The 27,028-nt window shown below is 39.3% G+C and overlaps 1 protein-coding gene across 1 annotated transcript in view; it reads right to left on the bottom strand.

The window, feature by feature from the left end:
- Nucleotides 1-17,122: 17,122 nt before the first annotated feature.
- Nucleotides 17,123-27,028, bottom strand: part of LOC130833992 (WD repeat-containing protein 82-like) — a 133,377-nt gene continuing 123,471 nt past the window's right edge. Inside the window, 2 exon segments of the mRNA XM_057704115.1 lie at nucleotides 17,123-17,397; nucleotides 17,400-18,174. Of these exon segments, the coding sequence (XP_057560098.1) occupies nucleotides 17,228-17,397; nucleotides 17,400-18,174 (945 nt within the window). The 3' untranslated portion in view covers nucleotides 17,123-17,227.

Raw genomic sequence — 27,028 nt, forward strand, 5'->3', positions numbered from 1 at the left:
CAAACACTATAAAATTCCTAGAGGAAAACATAGGAAGAACACTCTTCGAGGTCAATAACAGCAAGATCTTTTCTGATCCACCCCCTAGAATAATGGAAATAAAAATAAATAAGTGGGACCTAATAAAACTTCAAAGCTTCTGCACAGCAAAGGAAACTATAAGCAAGACGAAAAGACAACCCTCAGAATGGGAGAAAATATTTGCAAACGAATCAACAGACAAAGGATTAATCTCCAAATTATATAAACAGTTTATCCAGCTCAATATCAAAAAAACAAACAACCCAATCAAAAAATGGGGAGAAGACCTAAATAGGCATTTCTCCAAAGAAGACATATGGATGGCCAAGAAGCACATGAAAAGCTGTTCAACATCACTAATTATTAGAGAAATGCAAATCAAAAGTACAATGAGGTATCACCTCACACTGGTTAGAATGGGCATCATCAGAAAATCTACAAACAGTAAAGGCTGGAGAGGGTGTGGAGAAAAAGGAACGCTCTTGCATTGCTGGTGGGAATGTAAATTGATACAGCCACTATGGAAAACAGTATGTAGGTTCCTTGCAAAACTAAAAATAGAATTACCATATGACCCAGCAATCCCACTGCTGGGCATATACCCAGAGAACACCATAATTCAAAAAGACACATGTACTCCAGTGTTCATGGCAGCACTATTGACAATAGCCAGGACATGGAAGCAACCTAAATGTCCATCAACAGATGAATGGATAAAGAAGATGTGGTACATACATACAATGGAATATTACTCAGCTGTAAAAAGCAATGAAACTGGGACATTTGTAGAGACATGGATGGACCTAGAGACTGTCATACAGAGTGAAGTGAGTCAGAAAGAGAAAAGCAAATATTGTATATTAACACACATATATGGACTATAGAAAAATGGTACAAATCAACCAGTTTGCAAGGCAGAAATAGAGACACAGATGTAGAGAACAAACATATGGACACCAAGTGGAGAAAGCGGGGAGGGTTGGGGGGAAATGAATTGGGAGATTGGGATACCAAATAGTACACTCTAAATATATGCAGTTGATTGTAAAAAATCAAAAGTTAAAAAAAAATTACATGTCTATGGGGACTTCCCTGGTGGTCCAGTGGTTAAGACTTTGCCTTCCAATGCAGGAGGTATGGGTTCAATCCCTGGTTGGGGAGCTAAGATCCCACATGCCTCATGGCCAGAAAACCAAAACATAAAACAGAAGCAATATTGTAACAAATTCAATAAAGACTTCAAAAATTGTTCATATTAAAAAAAAAATCTTAAGAAAAAAAATTACATGTTTTGGGAGTTCCCTGGTTGCCTAGTGGTTAGGACTCCAGGCTTTCAGTGGCAGGGCTTAGGTTCAATCCGTTGTTGGGGGACATCCCACAAGCCATGCAGCATGACCAAAAAAAGAAAAAAGAAAAAGAAAAATTACATGTTTTGAAGTAAATAATATTTGTTTTCTTAACTACAAATGCATTAAATAGAGCAGAGAAGATAACTGGTTTTGCTATTTGAAGGCACCAGAGTTCGAAATAAATGTTAGAATTCTGAATGCTATGGTGTGTTTTTTCCTCCAAGTTTTCAGTTTCATACTAGTCAGGATCATAATACAAACAGTATGTCCTTGTGGTATGTCAGCATAGCTAAGTTCAAACTAACTTTCCCAGAATTTCTTTCTCTGTGTGATTCTGAGTGGGAGTTTGGCCACAGGAGAAGTGTGAGCATTTTTTGGAAGGCCTATGTGAAGCACCTCTCATTTTTTCAACACACTGAATGGCAGTATGGAGGTCAGGCATTATCATAATGAGCACATATTGTGATCCGCTAACACACCTTCTGGGGCTACAGCTGTACCCAACCCAGAGCTGCTCAAGCACTCCCCATATCTCCCTGTTCAGCTTTTCCTAGTCTTGGGCCAAATGCCCAGGTAGTTGCACTGTCAGGGGCACCAGCGTCTCCTGCAGTTCACTCTACATCATGGTTTATCCTCGTGGTTTCTTGTTTATCCACGTGGATTCCAATTCTTGCTCATCCCTACTTAAATCCAGCGTCCCTGATTACCACCCTGGATGACGTCAGGCCCTACACAATACATAACCAACAGCCTCGCGTAGACGTCTCAATCAGCTACCATAATTGTCTAAGGTCTAATGCCTATAAAAACATTCTTATTCAGTTATTCATGGTGTTTCTGCTTCTCTCATCAAACTCTGCTTGAAGACTTTGAAGAGACAAGAAGGAAGTATACTTATGAAAAAAGCATCTTCTAAGGAGGAACATAGTTATATTTGCGGCATTCATTGCTATGTGCCAGACATTTTGCTGAGTGTACCTTATCTCTTTTGATCTTTACTACAACACTATTTTCCAGGTGGACAAACGGAGCTCAAAGAGATTAATACATTTGCCCAAGAGCACACTACTAGAATATGAACATCTGGGCAATTGAGAGTTTCTACTCATAACTGCTGTGTCATCCTGCCTCCCCAAAGAGCATACACGCTGCACAGCAATAAATTTTGTGCACAGAATGGTGATTTTTTTTTACCCCACAGGTATTTTGACTTTATTCATTTTTGTTTTGTGAAACAAAATAAAGGAAACCTCATTTAAAATGGAGTTAAGAGGCCAGAATGGGGAGTCCTCATGTACTACCACTTGTCATCAATTACAAATCCCAACAGGAAGCATCAATTACAGACCTCAACAGGGAGATTTCTTCCTGCCCAGCAACAAGGCCAGCCAATGGGAAAAGCTGGGCCACCTTGACTCTCACTTTCCTCCAATGAACTTTTGTTCAAAACAACACCTCCCAACTTCCTCTTCTTTCTCTATAAAAGAACTTTCCTCTCCTTTGCTAATTGTGCTTGGGTGTGGTTTTTGTTATAGCTTTCTTTTCTGTAATTGCAATCCCTCTGCTATTCCTGAATAAACCCAGTATACTGGTAAAATAACTGGTTGTTTTATTTTGTAGGACAACAGTTTGAAAGGGATCAGAATATGCCACCCCCAAATATGCCATATTGACATAAGGATTATTTTGAGCTGAAGGCATTAAGAATCACTTCCACACATACCCTCCCCCCCTTACCCCAACAGAGAGAGAAGGGTGTCAATTTGCATAAACAAATTCTTGCTAAAATAGCCCTTATCCTCCATTAGTTTACTTCCCTACCATTTTTGTCCCTTGGAGCCCAAACCCCCTTTCTTTTGTTGAAAGGGCATATAAGCTCTGCTTCTTTGAGTTTCACTTCTTTTCTGTGAACTCCTATGCACATTACAAAAACAAAAAAGTGCATTTTCTCCTGTTAATCTGTTTTTTGGTTAGTTTAATTAGCACGCCTGCATGCAGGAAACCCTACCTAAGAGGGTAGGGTTTTTCCTCTCACTAAGTTAAATTGGATTGTTTTTCAAATAAACCATCTGAAGAAGTTGCTTTGATAACGACACAGTACAGAAATGTTGTCTTCCTAGTCACAATAGTCACAACTTGCAAGAGACCTACAGTGTATATAATTCAATAAAGGTGCCCTCCTTTACAAAGCACAACTATCAAATACTATGTGAGGTTAAATTCTTAGTTGTGGGAGGAACACAAACTACAAAGTTTTTGGGAAAGCCACAAGAGGCCAAACTATTGCATCACACATTTTAAAAGAAGAGTTAGGGCATGCTGAAACATGCTGTGTTTTGTTTGTATCAGCATTTTCCTCATTATACAAATAATAAATGCTCATTAGACAATGAGGAAAATCCTGAAAAATAAAATATTATTAATAACCTCTTACTCAGATAATCATGAATATACTGGTGGATGGAATAAAAGTCATGTTTTAAGACAGGATAAGAAAATTTAAGGAGGGGGGCTGGGGTGTGATGAATTGGGAGATTGGGATTGCAATATATACATTACTAATAGGAAAAAAATATCAAATTGTACACTTTAAATATATTCAGTTTATTGTATGTCAAAAAAATTAAAAATAAATAAACTTTAACCAGTTAAAGAAAATAAATAAATAAATAAATAAATGGGTCAACCATATGGTATGTAAATTATAACTCAATAAAGCTGTTATTAAAAAAATGAGTTAAAAAAAAGAAAATTTAAGCAGAACACATTCCCTGCTGGTATTGGACCTCACTTAATGCGCAATGTGCATTTGCATTGTACATTAACCAGACCTCTTCAAAGGTGGGAATGTCTGCTCAATCATAGAGATCATTTTTTTTTCCTTCTGACTGCAGAAACATAACTCCTTAGAAGATAACATTTTTTCTTAATGCTGTGAGGAGTCATGGTGACCCACTGTGCTCTTGGTACCTGTAGATCTATGGATCTTTGATGAATTTTATGTAAAATGTCAGTGTGTCATTTTGGTGGACAATCCTTTGTGTCCAAAATGTATATAATTGTGACTTTGACTTCTAACAAATGGAATAGTCCTCAGAGTTTTCTGAAAGACTCTGTCTCCTGGGTTATAATCCAGACTAGCTTGAATAAAATTCTCTATTTCTCCCATAGAGAAATTCATTAAATTTTCTTCAATGTGATATTTCCCTCTCATGCTTTCTTTTCTATGCACAGTTTTTGTTTTCTTTAAAAAGTAGTCTTAGGGAATTCCCTGGTGGCCCGATAGTTAGGACTCCACGCTTTCACAGCTAAGAGCCCCAGTTCAATCCCTGGTGGGGGAACTAAGATCCCACAAGCCAAGCGGTGCAGCATTAAAAAAAAAAAAAGTTTTACATGTTATAATCTTCACAATCATAATTTAATGATTGAATTTTTTTTTTAAGGAGGAGAGTTACCATAGTTTGCTAAATCATTTCTCTAGTGGTGAACACAGAGTTCATGGATGATTCTGCTTTCTTTGCTTTTATTTAGACATAATAAGATTTCTTTAAGTCTGAACTTTTTAGAAATGCAAAAGTACTGCAGAAATGTTATAAAAATTCAATTTCCAACTTCCATCCTCAGAAATAATTGCTGTCCAATTTTCTTCTGTTCATATCATTTCAGGGCCTTTTCTGTGAATATACAATTATATCAAAGGGCAGAATTCTTAGATAGATTTGTTAGTATGTTGCAGATATAGATCCCATGAGAAACCAAGCACCACACTCAGAGGGTTGGAGAACTCAAGTTTATTGAGCCAGCAGACCCAGACGAGCTAATGCTCCAAAATTCTGGGCACCGTTCTAGGTGAATTCTCTCCTTCTGTAAGTTAAAACACATAGCTACAATTGGCATTAATTGATTGGCTACAGTTGGCATTAATTGATTTGATTAATTGATTGGTTACTCAATTTTCATAGGTTACAGGTGATTACAGAGCAGGGGACTTGCTAGGGGTTACATGCAAAGGATTTTCAAACAAAGGCGAGCAGGCATAAAACTATTTTCTAGCTGTGTATGAACTCTAGATTTTCCTCATCAAGTACACATATATGTTTTACTGAATTATTGAAACTGAGCCCCTATGGGGCTCCTGGGAACAAAAGCCTTTCCGTGTCCCTCATTTCTTCAAGGCAATGAGATTCTTCCCCAACTGGCTATGCCTCTGTGTTCCCCATTTCTTGATTACAGGAAATAGGCTTCATTCAGCTTCCATGACCTCCCCTGAGTTCCAATGGGAAGGTTCAAACAGTTGCTAATTAGGGAAGGGAGGGGAAACAAAGGAGGAGCAGTCAAGAAACCATAGTGCAGCCTTGGGGCAGAGTCCTGGTTCCCCCTCAACGGATATACATAACAATATCTTTGAGCTGTTTTGCAGATAAGGAACCCCCCAGCAAGTGGGAGAAGTTTACAGTAGCCTGCCCAAAATCAAGTAGACAGACCCCAGACCGGTTGGAACCAGAAGGTTGGAACTAGAAGAATGCCCAGGAGTTGACCATGCCCTCTTTGAACCATTATTATAAAACTGCTCACTACCCCCTCCAGGTGGGGACACATAGTTTCGAGGGCATTAGCCTACTGTGGCACCCCTTGCCTGGCAAAGCAATAAAGCTATTCTTTTCTAGTTCACCCAAAACTCTGTCTCTGAGATTTAATCCAGTGTCGGGGTACAGAGACTGGCTTTAGCTTCATTATGAAGTAACCAACAGATAAGAAAAGAGTTGATTTGAGAAGCATTTGGAGAACAGATTCTTACTTATGTAGTCAGAGGGAAAAGAAACGCCAAATAAGATTATTAAATTAGTTATGAGTGGTTAACTTTTTCAGAGCAATAAAGACCTACCACATTTGGGAATAACTCTACCGGGTGGGCAAGCATCCTAAAAACTTACCAAGTTTACAATTAAACTTTTAAGCTTATACAGCAGTAGTCTTCCTGAATCTACACCAGATGCTGATTGTTGTAAAACATATAGTATTTCCCGAGTGTCACATTAGCACAAACAGACAATAAGTGTTCTATCATGCATACAAAAATCAAGCTATTATCACTTAATCTCTTTCCAAGTTTGGGGAAATTTTTCTTTAAATGTATATATTTATACATAATATATAGCATATATTTATACACAGTATGTATATATAACATGTATGTATATAATGCATATTTAAGGTGTATATTTATACTCATACACACACACACACACACACACACACACACATACTTGTCACTTCATAATTATAAAGGCATTTCCCTAAATTTTTTTTCTGGTAACCTTACAACTTTGTTTAAATTTTTAAATCTTCCCCACCAAAAGTATTTATTTAATTAATTTATTTAAACAGGATTTTATTTATTTATTTATTTATTTATTTATATTTTTGGTTGCATTTGGGTCTTTGTTACTGCATGTGGCCTTTCTCTAGTTGTGGCAAGCAGGGGCTACTCTTGGTTGCAGTGCTTGGGGTTCTTATTATATAGCTCCTTGAGTCTATCGCTGAGCTTCCTTCTCTTTCAGTGACTAATGTCTCTATAACTGCTTTACTATGACAATGTTTGGTAGCTTTACATTTGATATCTGGGAGACCATGTTCCTTATATTTATTCTTCTATTCAAAGTATGTTATTTATGTGAATCTACTCTTCCAGATATTCTTTTTTGTTAATAAATTATATTCTTTTGAATTGATAGGAGTAGAATTTTGGAGTCATTGGGTATGTTCCATGTCACTGTTTTTCAAAGAAGCTATGTCAGTTTACACTCCCAACAGCAGGGCATAAAGGTTCCTGTTGCTGACTTTCTCACCAATATGTGGTTTTATCAACCTTTTAAAACTCAGTCATTCTGGTGAGTATATAGACATAACTTACTGTGGTTTTACTGATTATTATGGGGATTGGTTTGAACTTTTACCTGTCTATTTGCTATTTGGAATTTCTGTTTTTATGTATTTATTTATTTATTTATTATTGAAGTATAGTTGATTTACAATGTGTTAATTACTACTATAGAGCAAAGTGATTCAGTTTTATGTATATGTATTTTTTCTATATTCTTTTCCATTATGGTTTATCACAGGATATTGAATATAGTTGTCTGTGCTACACAGTAGGACCTTGTTGTTTATCCATTCTATATATACAAGCTTACATCTGCTAACTTCAACCTTCCACTCCATCCCTCCTCCTGTTGAATCTGGGCAGGACCCTGTGGGGCTCCTAGGCACAAAAGCCCTTCTGTGTTCCCTCCTCTGAGTTCCAAAGGGCAGGTTCAAAGAGTTGCTAATCGGGAAGGGAGGGGATGCAGAAAGAGGGAGGAGCTGCCAGGAAACAACTGTGCAGGGACTTCCCTGGTGGTGCAGCGGTTAAGACTCCACACTCCCAATGCAGGGGGCTTGTGTTCAAGCCCTGGTCAAGGAACTAGATCCTATATGCATGCCACAAGTAAGAATTCACATGCCACAACTAAGGAGCCTGTGAGCCACAACTAAGACCTGGCACAATCAAATAAATAAATAAATAAATAAATATTTTTAGAAAAGAAGAAAAGAAACGATAGTGTAGCTTTGGGTCAGGGTCCTGGTTCCTCTTCAAGGCATATACATAAGTATAGCTTTGAGCTTTTCTGAAGAACTGCAACCCTCACCAAATGGAAGATGTTCCAGAGAGAAGGTCACAGTTCAATAACCTCAAGAACTACAGATCACGAGACCACCTGAGGCCAGAAGATCTCTAGAATGAAGGAATGCAGGCCCTGGACGCACCCTGATCCTTATCAGCAACTCTTGACTATAAAACTCCTCACAACACCCCTCCCCCCACCCCTACACTGAGTTGGGACACACAGTTTTGAGGGCATTAGCCCGCTGTGGCCCCCTTTGCCTGGCAAACAATAAAACTATTCTTTTCTACTTCACCCCAAACTCTGTCTCCAAGATTCAGTTTGGTACCTGTGTACAGAGGCCAAATTTTGGCATCAATGTGACAGCTGTTTAAGATTTTATTACATTGGAGAAAGAAGGTCTATATTTTCTTTGTTTTTATTGATCCACCTGGAATTAATTTTGGTGTAAGATAAGTTGTAGGAGTTCAAATATCACTTTCCAGACAGCTAGTCACTTTTCACAATACTACTCATTGCATAATTCATTCCAGATAATTGATAATATAGAAGCAATATTTATACATGTGTATGTATGTCTATCTATCTGTAGTATATGTGTATATAAATTCTATTAAGAGTTCCTTTGCGTTACATAGAATGCATGGGTAAATTGGAGAACTTCCTTGTTTTTTTTTTTACACTGAGTCCTCCAATCCAGGAGCATAGTAAATCTCTCCATTTATCCTCATGTTCTTTTATACCTTTTTGTACAGTCTTATGATTTTCTTCCTAGTCTAGTTTCTCTTGTTGTTATAAAGATTTTTCCATTATGTTTTCTGATTTCTTATTTTTTCTGCACACTTAAAAGAATTGCGGTAAAATATATATAACAAAAATATACCATTTTAAGGGTACAACTTAGTGTCATTAAGTACATCCACAGTGGTGTACAACTATCACCACTATCCTGTGATTTTTTTTCTACATTGTGCTTAGTTATTCCTGGCTACATTACTGAAGTCTATCCATTCTGAGAGCTCTTGGTAGAAAATTTCAATTGCAAAAACATTGATAACTAAACATTTGAAAGGATTTGCAACAAATTGTTGTTTTCCATAAATTAATTTTGTAACTGAGAGCTTTCCATCAAGCCCAGGTCAAGGCAATTGAGGATTTGATTACTTAAGGGATCTAGTTTAATCAAGAAATAATGAATGATTCAATAATTGTTGGGACTTCCCTGGCAGTTCAGTGGTTAAGACTGCGCGCTTCCACTGCAGAGGACACAGATTTGATCCCTGGTTGGGGAACTAAGATCCCACGTGCCACGAGGTGCAGCCAAAAAAAAAAAAAAAGATGATTGGAAAAAGACTGTGACAAGGCCAGACACAGACTCTTCCCCTTTGCCTGAATCCATTTTATACCTAGCCAAGTCCCCATTCTTTGTCTTCTGATTTTCAGCGAAGATTAGAAGTATTTGTCCACCTGAAACTACCTAACTAGAGAGAAAAACATTTGTTCCACTAAGATTTACCCTACTTGCAAAACAACCTCAACTGTAAATCACCCCAACAATCTTGTTTATCCCTGCCTATAAAAGTCTAAGGCAAGACAACCCTGCTGAGATACTCTGATCTGAATAAAATCAATCTCCTTTCTTATCTGGTTTTTGTCTTTTACCCCTGCAAATGAATAGTATGTCCTAACAGGAAAAGTCATGCTTCCCCAGATAAAGCCATCTTTTCTTAAAGACTTTATATGCCATACCAATTCATTCACTATTTTGCAAGATGTAGGAAGAGAAGGATATATTTATCAGAGCCATCCATAAATGATTTATCTGCTTCCTACGGCCTAGCAGAATTTCATCATGTGAGATGCATAAGGAATTGAAAATTTGACTTTAGTACTCCTGGGAAATGTTAATTACATTCTCAGGAATTCATCCAGAGAGATCATCTCATGCAGAATCATGAAGATGTAGCTAAACATCTTTGTTTGGCTGAGTTTGTGCTCTCTTACCCATTAGCTATTGAGGTTGGAGTGTATAACGAAGCATATTTTAAAGCACTAACCATTAATTGATGAATCGGAAGATCTCAATGACAGCTCCAACTCTGGTACTAACTTTAGTAAGTAATTTCACCTTTGAGCATTTGATTTTTTTCTTTAAAAATTCAAGGAGTTGAACTAGGTGGCTTCCAGATATCTTTGCATGTCAAAACAGCAGCATTATACAATTAGCCTATAACTGGCAGAGCACTTTTCTCAAGGAAACTCAGACTCTAGGCATCTCTCCTTCACATCTGTCAAGTAATTCAATGTGACTTTTCATTTATAAGCTACTTGCTTTTTTCTTTTTGTGTCTTTTTTCTTTCCTTCCCTTTCCTTTTCTCTTCCTTCTTTCTTCGCTTCCTTCCTTTTTTGTCCCCTCCCTCCCTTCCCTTCCCTTTTCCTTTTCTTTCTTTCATCATCATGAGGAAATTTATTATCTCACATAATAGGAGGTTCAGATAGTTTAACTTAAAATGACATTCACAAAATTTTTTGAAAATCTTTTGGGGGAAGGAAAACACCTTGTGATTTTGATTACCCATAGGGATGTCCTAGGTATGGTTTGGGGATTTATGCACCTATAGGGACCACTCTAGAGTAAGCACGCTAATTATGGTTACTTGTGTCTGCTAAGTTCAGAAGTAGCCATTTAAATAAAGCTGCCACCTGAGTCCTCAGTCTTCTAATCCTCCCTGGGGATTTATTAAGTTCAGTTGTTAGGGGCTTTTTTTACAAGACCAGTCTTTATGCTTAATCATCTCCTCCTGCTAAGATCCCACAAGAAGACTCCACTGTTTCCAATCTACTGAGCTAATGTCAAATAAAGGGCAGAATTATTTTTTTAAATAGGATAGAATTTTGTGTTGCCCAAGAGAACAAGTTTTGTTGACAAGTTAAATTCTATCAAATTTGAATCCATGGTTACCACTTCCTGAATCTTTTGTCACATCCAACTTGTCCTTGGTTTACATCAATGCTTACTAACTCTTACACCAGTAGATAGTCTGTTATCTCTCAGTCTTAATTATATACTCCTGTGTCATCTCAGGCTTCACACTGCAGTCTCACATACCTCACATATAGCATAATATGTGCTGTCGAAGGGCAAAAACAATATAAACCCTGACCTCATGGAACTTGGAAATTTAGAGGAAGCAAAATATGGTGACATGAAGCTATTACAAATCAACAAAAAGAGTTGCTTTGAAAATGAGAGTTAATGATAAAAAGTGAAAAATCCCTCATCACATCATGAATAGTGAAAGATTTTAAACTAAAAAGATAGGAAGCATAAAGAAGACAAGGAAGGAATTCCCTGGTGGTCCAGTGGCTAGGACTCCAGACTTCCACTGCAGGGGGCATGGGTTTGCTCCCTGGTCTGGGAACTAAGATCCTGCAAGCCATGAGGCAAGGTAAATAAATAAATAAATAAATAAATAAATAAAACAAGGAAATTTGACAGGTTATAGTGTTTTTTTTGTTGTTTTGGGGTTTTTTTTTTTAATATTTGGCTGCATCTGGTCTTTGTTGTGGCAAGCGGGATCTTCGTTGTGGTGCACAGGCTCTTCGCTTTGGTGTGCGGGCTTCTCTCTAGTTGTGGTGCGTGGGCTCCAGAGAGCCTGGGCTCTGTAGTTTGCAGCATGCAGGCTCTCTAGTTGAGGTGTGCTGGCTCAGTAGTTGTGGCGCACAGGCTTAGTTGCCCTGCAGCATGTGGGATCTTAGTTCACGGACCAGGGATTGAACCCGTGTCCTCTGCATTGCAGGATGGATTCTTCACCACTGGACCACCAGGGAAGTCCTCAAACTAAAGATTTTTACATTTGAAGAGTTTCCAAATTAAAAAACAAAGTGAAAATGAAAATTTAAACAACATGACGAAAGCTTAGTATCTTTAATATGGTGAGCTGAGTATTAAAAAGTCCTTGTGCTCCTAGGAGAAAGATTGACAGTTTCATAGCTGTGGTAACAAGTAACCCTCTTAAATCAATTTGCTTTTGTGAAAATGCCTTTGGAGACTGACCAATCAAAGACAGCCCAGTGTTCCTGATAATCAGCTACTCAGTAAGTCTTGCCAGAATAACCCACTCTCATCTGTGTAACTAGCACAAGCCACATTTCTAAAGCTGATGTACACACTCATGCCTCTATAACCAATAAAACTATTAGAAAACTGCTTCCCAAGAACCTCATAAGACTTGAAGTTAGCTTTTCTCAAGGATATTGGGCCCGATTAGCATAGTTCTGTGGCAGGAAGGGGGACTCCTTCCAGGGCCCAAGAATTGGCTCTTGTCACAGGAGACAAATGCACTGACAAAGAGAAAGACTTTATTGGAAAGGGGCACCTGGGCGGAGAGCAGGAGGGTAAGGGAACCCAGAGAACTGCTCTGCCATGTGACTTGCAGTCTCAGGTTTAACGGTAATGGGGTTAGTGTCCAGGTTGTCTCTGGCCAATCATATAGCTTGGCTGATGGTCTGACTCGGGGTCCTTCCTGGTAGTGCACACATCTCTCAGCCAAGATGGATTCCAGCGTGAGGGCTCTGGGAGGTTGGCAGGACATACTAAGGCTCCTCCCTCCTCCTACCGGCCTCCCTCAAATTCTCCCAGTTAGTTTTCAGCGGCAACAATGCCGTCTTTATCAGGACCTCCTGTTGTGAGACAACTCAGACAAGTGGTTATCATCCTGCCTGGCCAAGGCAGGTGGTATTGATCAACAGTTCCCTAACAGTTCTCTTTCTTTTTTTTTTAAAGCTCTTTATTGGAATATAATTGCTTGCGGGGAGCTGCCCTGGAAAAGGGGTCCTGTTCACAGGACATAGCTCTGGGAGCTGCCTTAACTTAAGGATTTGTCTAAGACAAATATAGCTCTCTGTCCCGCCACCCCTGACCTTTGTATACGTGCTTAAGCAAAAGGCATCTGATCCCCTGGAATGCACTACTTGCACACACAGGTCTATTATCTTGCAAATCTATCTAGAAGTAAATAATAGGATGTATGGTATGTGTGACTATAAAAGTTTATGGTTACCCTGAAGCAAAACATGCATTCACTAAGAAAGAATTTTTCCACTTGCCTGTTTTTCCTTTAGAACCATATATAAAGTCTTGCTTGAATAAAGGAAGTTATCAGCTGCTTTTGGATGCATCTGCATTCTGAGCTCCTGATCCTCTCGACCCCAATCTTTGTGTGTCTGTCTTTCTTTCTTTCTTAGCTGCGTCGTGTTTGCCTAAGGACCTGATCGATTTTGCCGGCAGGCTCTGGCAATTGCTTTACACTGTTGTGCCAGTTTTTGAGGAACACCAAAGTGAATCACTGTATTTGCACAAATATCCCCATATCCCCTCCCTCCCGCTACTCCCTATCCCAGGCCTCTAAGTCATCGCCCATCATGGAGTTGATCTCCCTGTGTTATACAGCAGCTTGCCACTAGCTATCTGTTCTACATTTGGTAGTGTATATATGTCAATGCTACTCTCTCACTTGGTCCCAGCTTCCCCTTCGCCACCCCCCCACCCCCACTCCGTGTCCTCAAGTCCATTCTGTACATCTGCATCTTTATTCTTGCCCTGTCACTGGGTTAGTTCTGCCTTTCTTAAGTCATAAATTCATCTGTTTGGTTACAGATATTGTGGTAGTCTGCCCCTTTGACCAAGCCAGATATAAATATGTAAAGATGCCATTAGATAAATATGCAAAGGCTGTGAGACACTAATACATAAAGGAGGAAATCCAAATTCCAAAAAAAGGATATGTTCAACCTTACACATTATCACAGAAATTCAAAATAAAACATTGAGATATTTTTTATTCTCCATAAGATTAACGCTGATGGTTTAGTGAAACAAAAGAAGGAGGGTGAGGAGGAGAAGGAGGAGGATGGGGAGGAGAAGGAGAATAAGAAATTTGAAGAAGAAAGAAAACGCTTTATGAACAAATCTTTGCTTTGGTAATGGAAGATATGACATACGACCATGTTGGATCAAATTACAAAATGACAAGGGTGAGTGATCCAATAACAGTCTTATGTTTTTGTCTTGATCACTGCTAGCACTTGTTCATTTCTAATGATGCTATCTGTATTGAACTCTGTTGTTTTCTAATTTTAATGTGTATATGCTGGCTTTTTTTCCCTGGCATACCTTTCCCATCTACTTACTTTTTACTCTATTTTATTCTATTTTTCTATTACTATTCACTTTCAACCTTTCTACAGTCTTGTAGGCAGCCTATAGAATGGATTTTATAATCCAATATTTTTCTTTTAACTATTAAGGCATCAAGTTCATTTACCTTCAATGAAATTAGTCATGTGAAAATCTATTATCCTAGTTTATGCTATCTTTTACTTCCTATTCTTTTTCCCCTTATTTTGGCTTAATTTTAATTTTTTTTAACATGGAAAAAACATTTATATGTTAAGTACAAAAAGGACATAAAATTGTATATACAGTAGAATAAGAACTATGTAAACATGCCAAAAATCTATGCACAGAAATGTCTAGAGGAACACCTAACAGCAAAAGATTAGCAGTGGTAATATTTGGGTGGCAAACTGATTATTTTTAAAATTCCCAGATTTTATGATTGCAACAGTTTTCCCTTAAAAAAACAAAACAAAAAAAAAACCCCACTGGCTGGTGGTTGAGCAGTGCAACGTCACTGTCACATATAAATCAGAGGCTTTGGCCCTGACTCTTGAGAGCATGGTGCACCCGCCCCCAGGAGAGCTTAAGCACCTCTGGCTCCCACTGAGCATGTCCTTGCAGCCCTGGTGCTCCTCAGCCTCTCTGACCCACAGACTCTCTTCTCCCTTAATGCTGCCTTATTCCCACCACATCATCTTTGGTCACTTCCAGCTGCATCTTTCCCTTTCCTTCCCAACTCAGGAGCCAGCTCTGCTGCCATAGGTCCCCATAAATAGAAGCAGTGCCATGCATATTTTCAAAGAATGTGGTGCCTCAGCTTTGGACACACAGGAACTCAATACAAATCATTTTCCTGCTGATAGACAAGTCATGTGTAGGTCTGGGTAGGTAGCAGGCTTTCTTGTTAACCTACAGTTCCAAGCACTCTCTGAACAGTTATTCCTACCATGAATTTTCTACCCTGGAAAGCCAGAGGCGGGCAGTCACAGCTCAGATCACTTGGTTTCTAAAAGTCCCTCCACTCTGAGAATGCAGAGCTATAGTGTGGGGCACTGCAGAAGCTGCAGATTCCAGTCTACGTCTGGGAAAGATGTATGCCCCTTGCTCTGAAGGTTAAGGAACGAGCCAAAGAGTAATTGCTAAAAAGCAAAACAAAAAAGTAATTGCTAGAAACTCACAGCCTATTCCTGCTGTTCAACAGAGGCAGTAATGGCTTGCCTTCCCTACTAGGTACACTTGGACAAGTCAAACATAACCTTGTTGAGCCTGTTTCTGGATCTACAGGAAATGTGTTACTTGCTTAGCTATTTGGGAACTTAGTGAAATAACATACCACTTGCCCTGCTCTAAGAAGGCCATGCAGGGGAAAAGGCAATGAGCTACCTGAAGCTCATCTCAACCCCAATCAGGAATCCTCCCTCTCCCAAGAGAAGGCAAGGGAAAAAAGCAAGAAAGCAGACATACCAGGTAAACAGGAGTGACCTGTAATTGGCAAAGAAGCCTTGGACAAGCTGAAACTGCTCTGGTTCCAGCATCCTGTCCCCAAATGCTGGGAGCCAGACACAAAAGGCATGCAAAAGTGACTGTCACACACATACAGGTGCAGACAGAGCATCACTAGGCAAAAAGCGGGCTAATACTGCAGAGAAGGCCCCAAAGTGCGGCTTGAGGAACAAACGGGAATCATTCCAAGACCCTCACTTAGCTGCCATGGGGACAGCAAACACTCAGAAGCTTTGCTTTTGTTCAGTCTCCCGAAGGGAAAAAGGTAATAGGGAAGACTAACGCTTGTGGCAAACACTATTAGCAAGGATGCAGTCTTTCTCCTGGGGTATCGCACTCCATCTCCTTCAGCTGAAATCTGAAACTTTTAAATATATAGATATATATGCATACACACATATAAGTATATATGTATGCACACACACGATATATTTAAATGAAGGTGTACACACACTGTGCTAAAATACAAACAACAGAAATCCCAAGTCATATATAAAAAGGCTAAATATAACATATCACACAGACCTAGAGCCAGCTCTTGGTTAGGAGCTGGGGAAGGGGTGGTATCATCTGGAGACTATGTACACCACTTGTGGTGGGCAGGGAAGGCATCAGTGTAAACAACTCAGACTCACTCCATAACACTGGCCCACAGGAAAGCGTGATGTAGCTCGTGTACAAAAATAGACGCCCACCTTGCTTCTGTACACAACCAAACTTGGCAGGCACTCAGAAGGATCGCAGGTTTGTTTTGATGACAGGGCACAACGCCAAGCTGCTGCTAAACCTCCCAGTCCTAGGAACTCACCTGCTACTCCTCCTCCCTCCCTTTCAGCTCTTGGCCCTTTTCCCACCCAACACCCAGAGCCTGAGGCACACCCAGATCACCCTCCCTCACTTGACGGACTTGCAGGACTTCCTGGCAAGCAAGGCCCTTCTGTATCTGTCCCTTTCTGACTGTAAGATATACAGAGACTTATTTCTGTAAATGTTTGGCACCTAAGTAACATGATGGTTGTGGATGATGCCACAATGACACAGGAAGACCCAGTAACAAGACGTGCAGGGTGAGGGCAGGGGGCACTGAGCTGCCCTCGCATCTCAAAACCAGAACTGAGGCTTCCCATGCATTGATGGGGGTGGGAGATGGGACGTGCAGAATTAACAACTTCACCGACTCCTCAGCAGCAAATACATTCAAAACTGAAGATGTCTTGAGGGCCCCACTATACCCTAATCATGAGTCTGGTCACTCCTCTGGAGGAGCTCGGTGCAGTGACAGCGGGAAAATAGGAGTCCTGACTGAATCTGCTGCACCAAGAGTCCTTTTGAAGAAGCTCAGCAAAGTAATTTTCGAGCAGATGTACAGCACATCTTTGGGAAGGCCATGTAGAAGGATGCTCTCCAGCCCAGTCAAATGATCCAATCCCACTCTTATCCTAGTCCCCTCTGAGTTTTTTCCTATTGGCCACCCTCGCTGTACAGAAAACAGCCAAGCACCATGCAGGTCAGTCATCAATGGTGGTCAACCAGAAGGCCATGTTGGAACAAGTGCTGGCAAAAGTCATGAACTTGGGGTTGAACTGCAAACAGGTAATGGGGCCTGTGTGTTTGCCATCCAATACAGCTACTTTTATACTACTCTTTCCATTCCAGACATGGATCTTGCCATCCTCGAACCAATCATAATAAACTGTGAGTCTGGAGTAAACGAGGCCTCTAGTGTGACAGCTTTGCTGTTGGCATAACCCCCAAACGTATGCATCACCACTCTCTTAAATGCATCGATCAGACGAATGAAGCTGCCATTGGTGGAAATGAGGATGAGTTTACTATCATTGCTGAACTTAAGTCCTGTCCACTCACAAGTCCGATCATACTGCATTTTAAATGTCGCAAATGACCCCTTATCAAAAGAGCGAAGATCATAAAGTTTGACCATTTCAGAACTGACATCTGCAGCAAAAATTAATCCTTCTGGATCAAAAGAACAAACTGGCTTGCCCTGTAGATGCATGAGACCCTGGCAGTTAGGAGATCGGAGATCCCAGAGCCGAATGGTCTTATCAAGAGACCCAGAAACAAAAGTGTCATCCACAGGTGACATGCACAAGGCCACCACCCTTTTGCTATGTCCAGGAAAGTATCTGATGTATTTGTTGTCATGCAAGGACAGGTAACGAATAGTATCGTCTATTTTTTTAGAGCTGTAAATGACTGTGTTTGCTGCATGAGTGTATCTGATGAGGTCCACGCCATATTTCTTACTGTATAGGGTTCTCTTTGGTTTGCCCTCCTGGCAGTCATGGAGCACGATGGAGTCGTCGTCACTGCTCGAGATGACCGTCTCGCCGTTGGGGCTGAAGTCGAAGCAGTTGATCTTGTCCGAGTTCTCGGGGAATACCTCGGCGACACGGAAGCTCCGCAGCACGCTGTCGGTCAGCTTTGTGGCGGCCTTAATTTTAATATTTTCCCTACTAGTTTGGAAGTTATACACCTTACTTGTATTTAGAATGTGGTTTTTGTTTTTTGATGGTGGTTACCCTATAAATTGCAATGTGAGTACTTAAATTACAATGTCTAAGTTAATCAATATCTTTGTCTCCTTCAAAAGACGAACCTACCATATATTTTAACATTATTTTGGATTTTTCTCTTTTAAATTTAAATATTATTAACACTATTATTGTTTTATAGTTGATATTTGTTTAGCTTTATCTAACATTTAGCTTTTTTTTTTACCCTTTATTCTTTTTCTAAAAATCTTTTTATTTTATATTGGAGTATGGTCGATTAACAATGTTGTGCGTTTGCTGTGATGTACAGCAAAGTGATTCAGTGATATACATACATGTATCTATTCTTTTTCAAATTCTTTTCCCGTTTAGGTTGTTACATAATATCGAGCAGTTCCCTGTGCTATAGAGTAGGTCCTTGTTGGTTATCCAGTTTTTTAATTGGAGTGTAGCTTTACAGTGTGGGAAGACATTCTGGAACCTTTTTGAAGCATTGAAAGTGTTGAAGTATGTGGGCCGAGCGATGGGATTCAGAATGTCCTGCTTGAACAGTGGAGGAGCTGAGGGTGCGGGGCATGGAGACTAATATCACCCTGTTTGGTCCTGAGGGATGGCTGGTTAGCCAAAGACGGGTAAGATTCCTCAGAGGAGGAACAACCTAAGACAGGCACAGCCGCAGAGGGGCCAACACGGGTGGGGCACAGACCCCCAATATCTGAGAGAGGTCTCCTGCCCCCAGGGCTGTTTTGCTCTCCACCCCCAGCTCAAATCCACACCTGCTCAACTCGGACCCAGGAAGTAAACAAAGATAATTGCCTCAGTCATGTGAGGCCTTTGATTGTTTATGAGTGTAACCTGAGAATGTTAGCCCACGAACTCAATAAAAGCAGCCTGGGATGAGTCAGCAGGGCTCTTGATCCGAGAGGTCTTGAGCCCCCCGGTCCCACTTTTCTCTTCAGTCTGTGTCTGTGTCTTCTTCAAGCTTGCGGCACCCGTCACTCACCTCGAGTCGCCGAGCTGGTCTCGGCATTACAGTGTTGTGCTTAGTTATCCATTTTAAATACAGCAGTGTGTACATGTCAATCCCAAACTCTCTAACTATTCCTTCCCTCACACACTTCCCCCCTGGTAACCTTAAGTTCGTTCTCTAAGTCTGTGAGTCTGTTTCTGTTTTGTAAATAACTTCATTTGTATCATTTCTTTTTAGATTCTGCATATAAGCAATATTTCTCTTTCTCTTTATGGCTTATTTCACTCAGTATGACATCTACCCATGTTGCTGCAAATGGCATTATTTCATTCTTTTTAATGGCTGAGTAATATTCCATTGTATATGTGTGCCACGTCTTCTTTATGCATTCCTCTGTTGATGGACATTTGGATTGCTTCCATATCTTGGCTATTGGAAACAGTGCTACAATGAAGATTGGGGTGCATGTATCCTTTCAGACCATGTGTTTCTCCAGATATATGCCCAGGAGTGGGATTGGATCATATGGTAGCTCTATTTTTAAGGAAACTCCATACTGTTTTCCATAGTGGCTGTACCAATATACATTGCCACCAACAGTGTAGGAAGGTTCCCTTCTCTGCACATCCTCTCCAGCATTTGCTGTTTGTGGATTTTTTTATGATAGCCATTTTGACTGGTGTGAGGTGATATCTCATTGTAGTTTTGATTTGCATTTCTATAGTAATTAGTGAGGTTGAACATCCTTTCATGCGCCTCTTGGCCATCTGTATGTCTTCTTTGTAGAAATATCTATTCAGGTCTTCTGCCCATTTTTTGATTGGATTGTTTGTTTTGAAGATAATAAGCCTCATGAGCTGTTTGTAAATTTTGGAGACTAATCCCTTTTTGGTCACATCATTTGCAAATATTCTCCCAATCTGTAGGTTGTATTTCTGTTTTATTTATGGTTTCCTATGTTGCGCAGAAGATTTTACATTTAATTAGGTCCCATTTGTTTATTTTTATTTTCATTACACTAAGTGGGGAATCAAAGAAGATATTGCTGCTATTTATGTCAAAGAGTGTTCTGCTTATGTTTTCCTCTAAGAGTTTCATAGTGTCTGGTCTCAAATTTAGGTCTTTAATCCATTTTGAGCTTATTTTTGTGTACAGGGTTAAAGAATATTCTAATTTCTTTCTTTCTTTTTTTTTTTTTTTCCACATATAACTGTCCAGTTTTCCCATCACCATTTGTTGAAGAGGTTTACACCATTGTATAATCTTGCCTCCTTTGTCATAGAATAATTGACCATAGGGGTGTGGCTTTATTTCTGGGCTTTCTATCCTGTTCTACTGATCTATATGTTTGTTTTTGTGCCAGTACCATACTCTTTTGATGACTATAGCTTGGTGATATAACTTAAAGTCAGGAAGCCTGACTCCTCCAGCTCTAAGATCACTTTGGGTATTTAGGGTCCTTGGTGTCTCCATACAAATTTTAAGATTTTTTTGTTCTAGTTCTATGAAAAATGCTATTGGTAAATTGATAGGGATTGCACTGAATCTATACATTGCCCTGGGTAGTACAGTCATTTTGACAATATTGATTCTTCCAATCCAACAATATGATATATCTTTCCATCTATTTGTGTTATCTTCAATTTTTTTCACCAGTGTCTTATGGTTTTTGAAGTACAGGGTTTTTTGTTTTTTGTTTTTTTGTCTCCTTAGGTAAGGTTATTCCTAGGTATCAGTATGTTTTTCTCTTTGATGTGATGGTAAATGGGGTTGTTTCTTGAATTTTTCTTTCTGATCTTTTGTTGTTAGTGTATAGAAATGCAACAGATACTGCGTACTAATTTTGTAACCTGCAACTTTACCAAGTTCATTGATGAGCTCTAGTGGTTTTCTGGTAGCATCTTTAGGATTTTCTATGTACAGTATCATGTCATCTGCAAACAGTGACAGTTTTACTTCTTATTTTCCAATTTGGATTTTTTTTATTTCTTTTTTTTTCTCTGATTGCCATAGCTAGGACTTCCAAAACTATGTTGAATAAAAGTGGCAAGAGTGGACATCCTTGTCTTGTTCCTGATCTTAGAGGGAATGCTTTCAGCTTTTCACTGTTGAGTATGATGTTAGCTGTAGGTTTGTCTTATATGGGCTTTACTATGTTGAGGTATATTTCCTCTATGCTCACCTTCTGGAGAGTTTTTATCATAAATGAGTGCTGAATTTTCTCAAAAGCTTTTTCTGCATCTATTGAGATGATCATGTGGATTTTATCCTTCAATTTGTTAATATGGTGTATCACATTGATTGATTTGCATATATTGAAGAATCCTTGCATTCCAGGAATAAACCCCACTTGATCATGGTGTATGATCCTTTTAATGTGTTGTTGGATTCTGTTGGCTAGTATTTTGTTGAGGATTTTTGCCTCTAAATTCATCAGTGATATTGGTCTGCAGTTTTCTTTTTTTGTAGTATCTTTGTCTGGTTTTGGTATGAGGGTGATGGTGGCTTCATAGAATGAGTTTGGGAGTGTTCCTTCCTCTGCAATTTTTTGGAAGAGCTAGAGAAGGATGGATGTTAGCTCTTCTCTAAATGTTTGATAAAATTCACCTGTGAAGGCATCTGGTCCTGGGCTTTTGTTTGTTGGGAGAATTTTAATCACAGTTTCAATTTCATTACTTGTGATTGGTCTGTTCATATTTTCTATGTCTTCCTGATTCAGTCTTGGAAGGTTATACCTTTCTAAGAATATGTTCATTTCATCCAGGTTGTCCATTTTATTGGCATATAGTTGCTTGTAATAGTCTCTTATGCTGCTTTTTATTTCTGTGGTGTCTGCTGTAACTTCTCCTGTTTCATATCTAATTTTATTGATTTGAGTCCTCTCCCTCTTTTTCTTGATGAGTCTTGCTAGAGGTTTATCAATTTTATTTATCTTCTCAAAGAACCAGCTTTTAGTCTTATTGATTTTTGCTATTGTTTTCTTTGTTTCTATTTCATTTATTTCTGCTCTGATCTTTATGATTTTCTCCATCTACTAACTTTGGGTTTTGTTTGCTCTTCTTTCTCTAGTTTCTTTAGGTGTAAGGTTAGATTGTTTATTTGGGATGTTTCTTGTTTCTTGAGGTAGGATTGTATTGCTATAATCTTCCCTCTTAGAACTGCCTTTGCTGCATCCCATAGGTTTTGGATCATTGTGTTTTCATTGTCATTTGTCTCTAGGTATTTTTTGATTTCCTCTTTGATTTCTTCAGTGATCTCTCGGTTATTTAGTAGCATATTGTTTAGCCTCCATGTGTTTGCATTTTTTACAGTTTTTTTCCTGTAATTGATTTCTAATCTCATAGCATTGTGGTCAGAAAAGATGCTTGTTACAATTTCAATTTTCTTGAATTTACCAAGGCTTGATTTATGACCCAAAATGTGATCTGTCCTGGAGAATGTTCCATGTGCACTTGAGAAGAATGTGTAATCTGCTGTTTTTGGATGTAATGTCCTATAGATATCTATTAAATCCAGCTGATTTATTGTGTCATTTAAAGCTTGTGTTTCCTTATTAATTTTCTGTGTGGATGATCTGTCCATGGGTGTAAGTGGGGTGTTAAAGTCCCCCAGTATGATTGTGTTACTGTCGATTTCCTCTTTCATAGTTGTTAGCATTTGCCTTATGTATTGAGGTGCTTCTATATTGGGTGCATATATATTTATAATTGTTATCTTTTCTTCTTGGATTGATCCCGTGATCATTATGTAGTGTCCTTTCTTGTCTCTTGTAACATGTTTTATTTTAAAGTCTATTTTATCTGATATGAGTATCCCTACTCCAGCTTTCTTTTGATTTCCATTTGCATGGAATATTTTTTTGCATCCCCTCACTTTCAGTCTGTATGTGTCCCTAGCTCTGAAGTCAGTCTCTTGTAGACAACATATATATGGGTCTTGGTTTTGTATCCATTCAGCCAGTCTGTGTCTTTTGGTTGGAGCATTTAGTCCACTTATATTCAAGGTAATTATCAATATGCATGTTCCTATGACCATTTTCTTAATTGTTTTGTTTTTGTTTCTGTAGGTCCTTTTCTTCTCTTATGTTTCCCACTTAGAGAAGTTCCTTTAGCATTTGTTGTAGGGCTGGTTTGGTGGTGTTGAATTCTCTTAGCTGTTGCTTGTCTGTAAAGCTTTTGATTTCTCCATCAAATCTGAATGAGACCCTTGCTGGGTAGAGTATTCTTGGTTGTAGGTTCCAGGGGAGAGGATCAAGATGGCGGAGTAGGAGGATGTGCGCTCACTCCCTCTTGCAAGAGCACTGGAATTACAACTAACTGCTGAACAATCATCAACAGAAAGACACTGGAACTTACCAAAAAAGACACCCCACATCCAGAGACAATGGAGAAGCCACAATGAGATGGTAGGAGGGGCGCAATCACGTTAAAATCAAAAACCATAAATGCTAGGTGGGTGACTCACAATCTGGAGAACAGTTATAATGCAGAAGTCCACTCACTAAAGTGAGGATTTTGAGCCCCACGTCAGGCTTCCCAACCTGGGGTTCCAGCAATGGGAGGAGGAATCCCCAAAGAATCAGACTTTGAAAGCCAGCAGGATTTGATTGCAGGACCTCCATAGGACTGGGGAAAATGGCGACTCCACTCTTGGAGGGCACACAAAAATGTGTGCTCACCAGGACCCAGGGGGAAGGAGCAGTGACCCCATAGGAGACTGAACCAGACCTACCTGCTAGTGTTGGAGGGTTGCCTGCAGAGATGGGGGACAGTTGTGGCTGATCAAGGAGACAGGGGTACTGTCAGCAGGGATTCTGGGAAGTGCTCATTGGCGTGAGCCCTCCCAGAGCCCACCATTAGCCCCAACAAAGAGCCTGTAAGCTCCAGTGCTGGATAGCCTCAGGCCAAACAACCAACAAGGTGGGAACACAACCCCACCCACTGGCAGACAAGCAGATTAAAGTTTTCCTGAGCTCTGCCCACCAAATCAGGTTAAAGACTTACTGAGCTCCACCCACCCAGCCCTACCCACCATCAGTCCCTCCCATCAGGAAGCACACACAAGCCTCCTAGATAGCTTCCTCCACAAGAGGGCAGACAACAGAATCAAGCAGTATCAGCAGTATTTCGTCTTGTGGATCTGAAATCCACAGCCACAGAAGGATAGAGAAAATGAAAAGGCAAAAGACTTTGTACCAGATGAAGGGACAAGATAAAACACCAGAAAAACAACTAAATGAAGAGGAGATAGGCACCCTTCCAGAAAAAGAATTCAGAATATTGATAGTAAAGATGATCCAGGACTTTGAAAAAAGACTGGATGCAAAGATTGAAAAGATGTAAGAAAAGTTTACCAAAGACCTAGAAGAATTAAAGAGCAAACAAACAGAGATATGCAACACAATAACTGAAATGAAAAATACACTAGAAGGAACAAATAGCAGATTAACTGAGGCAGAAAGGTGAATAAGTGAGCTGGAATACAGAATGGTGATAATCACTGATGCAGAAAAGAATAAAGAAAAAAGAATGAAAAGAACTGAAGACAGCCTAAGAGACCTCTGGGACAATGTTAAAAGCACCAACATTTACATTATAGGGGTCCAAGAAGGAGAAGAGAGAGAGAGAAAGGACCCGAGAAAATATTGGAAGAGATTCTAGTTGAAAACTTCCCTAACATGGGAAAGGAAATAGCCACCCAAGTGCAGGAAGCACAGAGAGTCCCAGGCAGAATAAACTCAAGGAGAAACACACCAAGACATATAGTAGTCAAACTGACAAAAATTCAAGACAGAGAAATGTTATTAAAAGCAACAAGGGAAAAATGACAAATAACATACAAGGGAACTCCCATTAGGTTAACGGCAGATTTCTCAGCAGAAACTCTGCAAGCCAGAAGGGAGTGGCATGATATATTTAAAGTGATGAAAGGGAAGAACTTCTGCAGTTTCTTGGAACAGTTTCAGAAGGATAGGTGTTAGCTTTTCTCTAAATGTTTGATAGAATTCGCCTATCAAGCCATCAGGTCCGGTACTTTTTTTGTTGGGAGTTTTTAAATCACAGTTTTAATTTCAGTGCTTGTGATTGGTCTGTTCATATTTTCTATTTTTTCCTGGTTCAGTCTTGGGAGATGGTACCTTTCTAAGAATTTATCTATTTCTTCCAGGTTATCTATTTTATTGGCATACAGTTATTTGTAGTAGTCTCTTACGATCCTTTGAACTTTTGTGATGGTAGTTATAACTTTTCATTTCTAACTTTATTGATTTGAGTCCTCTCCCTTCTTTTTCTTAATGGGTCTGGCTAAAGGTTTATCAATTTTGTTCATCGTTACAAAGAATGAACTTTTAGTTTTCATTGATTTTTGCTATTGTTTTCTTTGTCTCTATTTCATTTATTTCTGCTCTGATCTTTATGATTTCTTTCCTTCTACTAACTAGGTTTTGTTTGTTCTTTCTCTAGTTGCTTTAGGTGTAAGGTTAGGTAGTTTATTTGAGATTTTTCTTGTTTCCTGAGGTAAAATTGTATTGCTATAAACTTCCCTCTTAGAACTGCTTTTGCTGCATACCACAGGTTTTGGATTGTTGTGCTTTCATTTTCATTCATCTCTAGGTATTTTCTGATTTCCTTGATTTCTTCAGTGATCCATTGTTTGTTTAGTAGTATATTGTTTAGCCTCCATGTGTTTGTGTTTTTTACAGTTTTTTTTCTTGTAGTTTCTCTCTCCCTTTTTAAAGACTTTTGTATTTTATTTTATTTATTTATTTATTTTTTGGATGCATTGGGTCTTCATCACTGCATGCAGGTTTTTCTCTAGTTGTGGTGAGTGGGGGCTACTCTTCATTGTGGTGTGCGGGCTTCACAGTGTGGTGACTTCTCTTGTTGTGGAGCATGGTCTCTGTAGTTGCAGCATGCAGGCTTCAGTACTTGTGATGCATGGGCTCTAGAGCACAGATTCAGCAGTTGTGGCACATGGGCTTAGTTGCTCCCTGGCTTGTGGAATCTTCCTGGCCCAGGTATTGAACCCATGTCCCCTGCACTGGCAGGGGGATTCTTAACCACTGCACCACCAGGGAAGTCCCTTGTAGTTTATTTCTAATCTCATAGTGTTGTGGTTGGGAAAGATGCTTGATATGATTTCAATTTTCTTAAATTTACTGAAGCTTGCTTTGTGGCCCAGCATGTGATCAATCCTAGAGAATGTTTCTGTGCACTGGCGAATGTGTATTCTGCTGCTTTGGGATGGAATGCTCTATAAATATCAACTAAGTCCATCCGGTCTAATGTGTCATTTAAGGCCTCTGTTTGCTTATTGATTTTCTGACTAGATGATCTGTCCATTGATGAAAGTGGGGTGTTAAAGTCCCCCACTATTATTGTGTTACTGTCAATTTCTCCCTTTATGGCTATTAGTATTTACCTTATATATTGAGGTGCTCCCATGTTGGGTGCATAGATATTTACAATTGTTATATTTTCTTCTTGAATTGATCCCTTGGTCATTATGTAATATCCTTCTTTCTCTCATAACAGTTTTTATTTTAAGGTGTATTTTGTCTGATATAAGTATTGCTACTCCAGCTTTCTTTTGGTTTCCATTTGCATAGAATACCTTCTTCCATCTCCTATATTTTGGTATATCTTAGACGTTTCATCTGGGATCACTTTCCTTCTGGCTAAGCTTTTTATATCTTGGAAACTTAGTCTTATTTGTCTGAAAATAATCTTATTTTGCCCTCATTCTTCTTTTTCATTTTTATTTTTTTATTGAGGTATAGTGGATTTGCAATAGCATGTTAATTTCAATTGTACAGCATAGTGATT

The sequence above is a fragment of the Hippopotamus amphibius genome, chromosome 12, assembly GCF_030028045.1.
Source record: "Hippopotamus amphibius kiboko isolate mHipAmp2 chromosome 12, mHipAmp2.hap2, whole genome shotgun sequence".
NCBI classification, from domain to species: Eukaryota; Metazoa; Chordata; class Mammalia; order Artiodactyla; family Hippopotamidae; genus Hippopotamus; species Hippopotamus amphibius.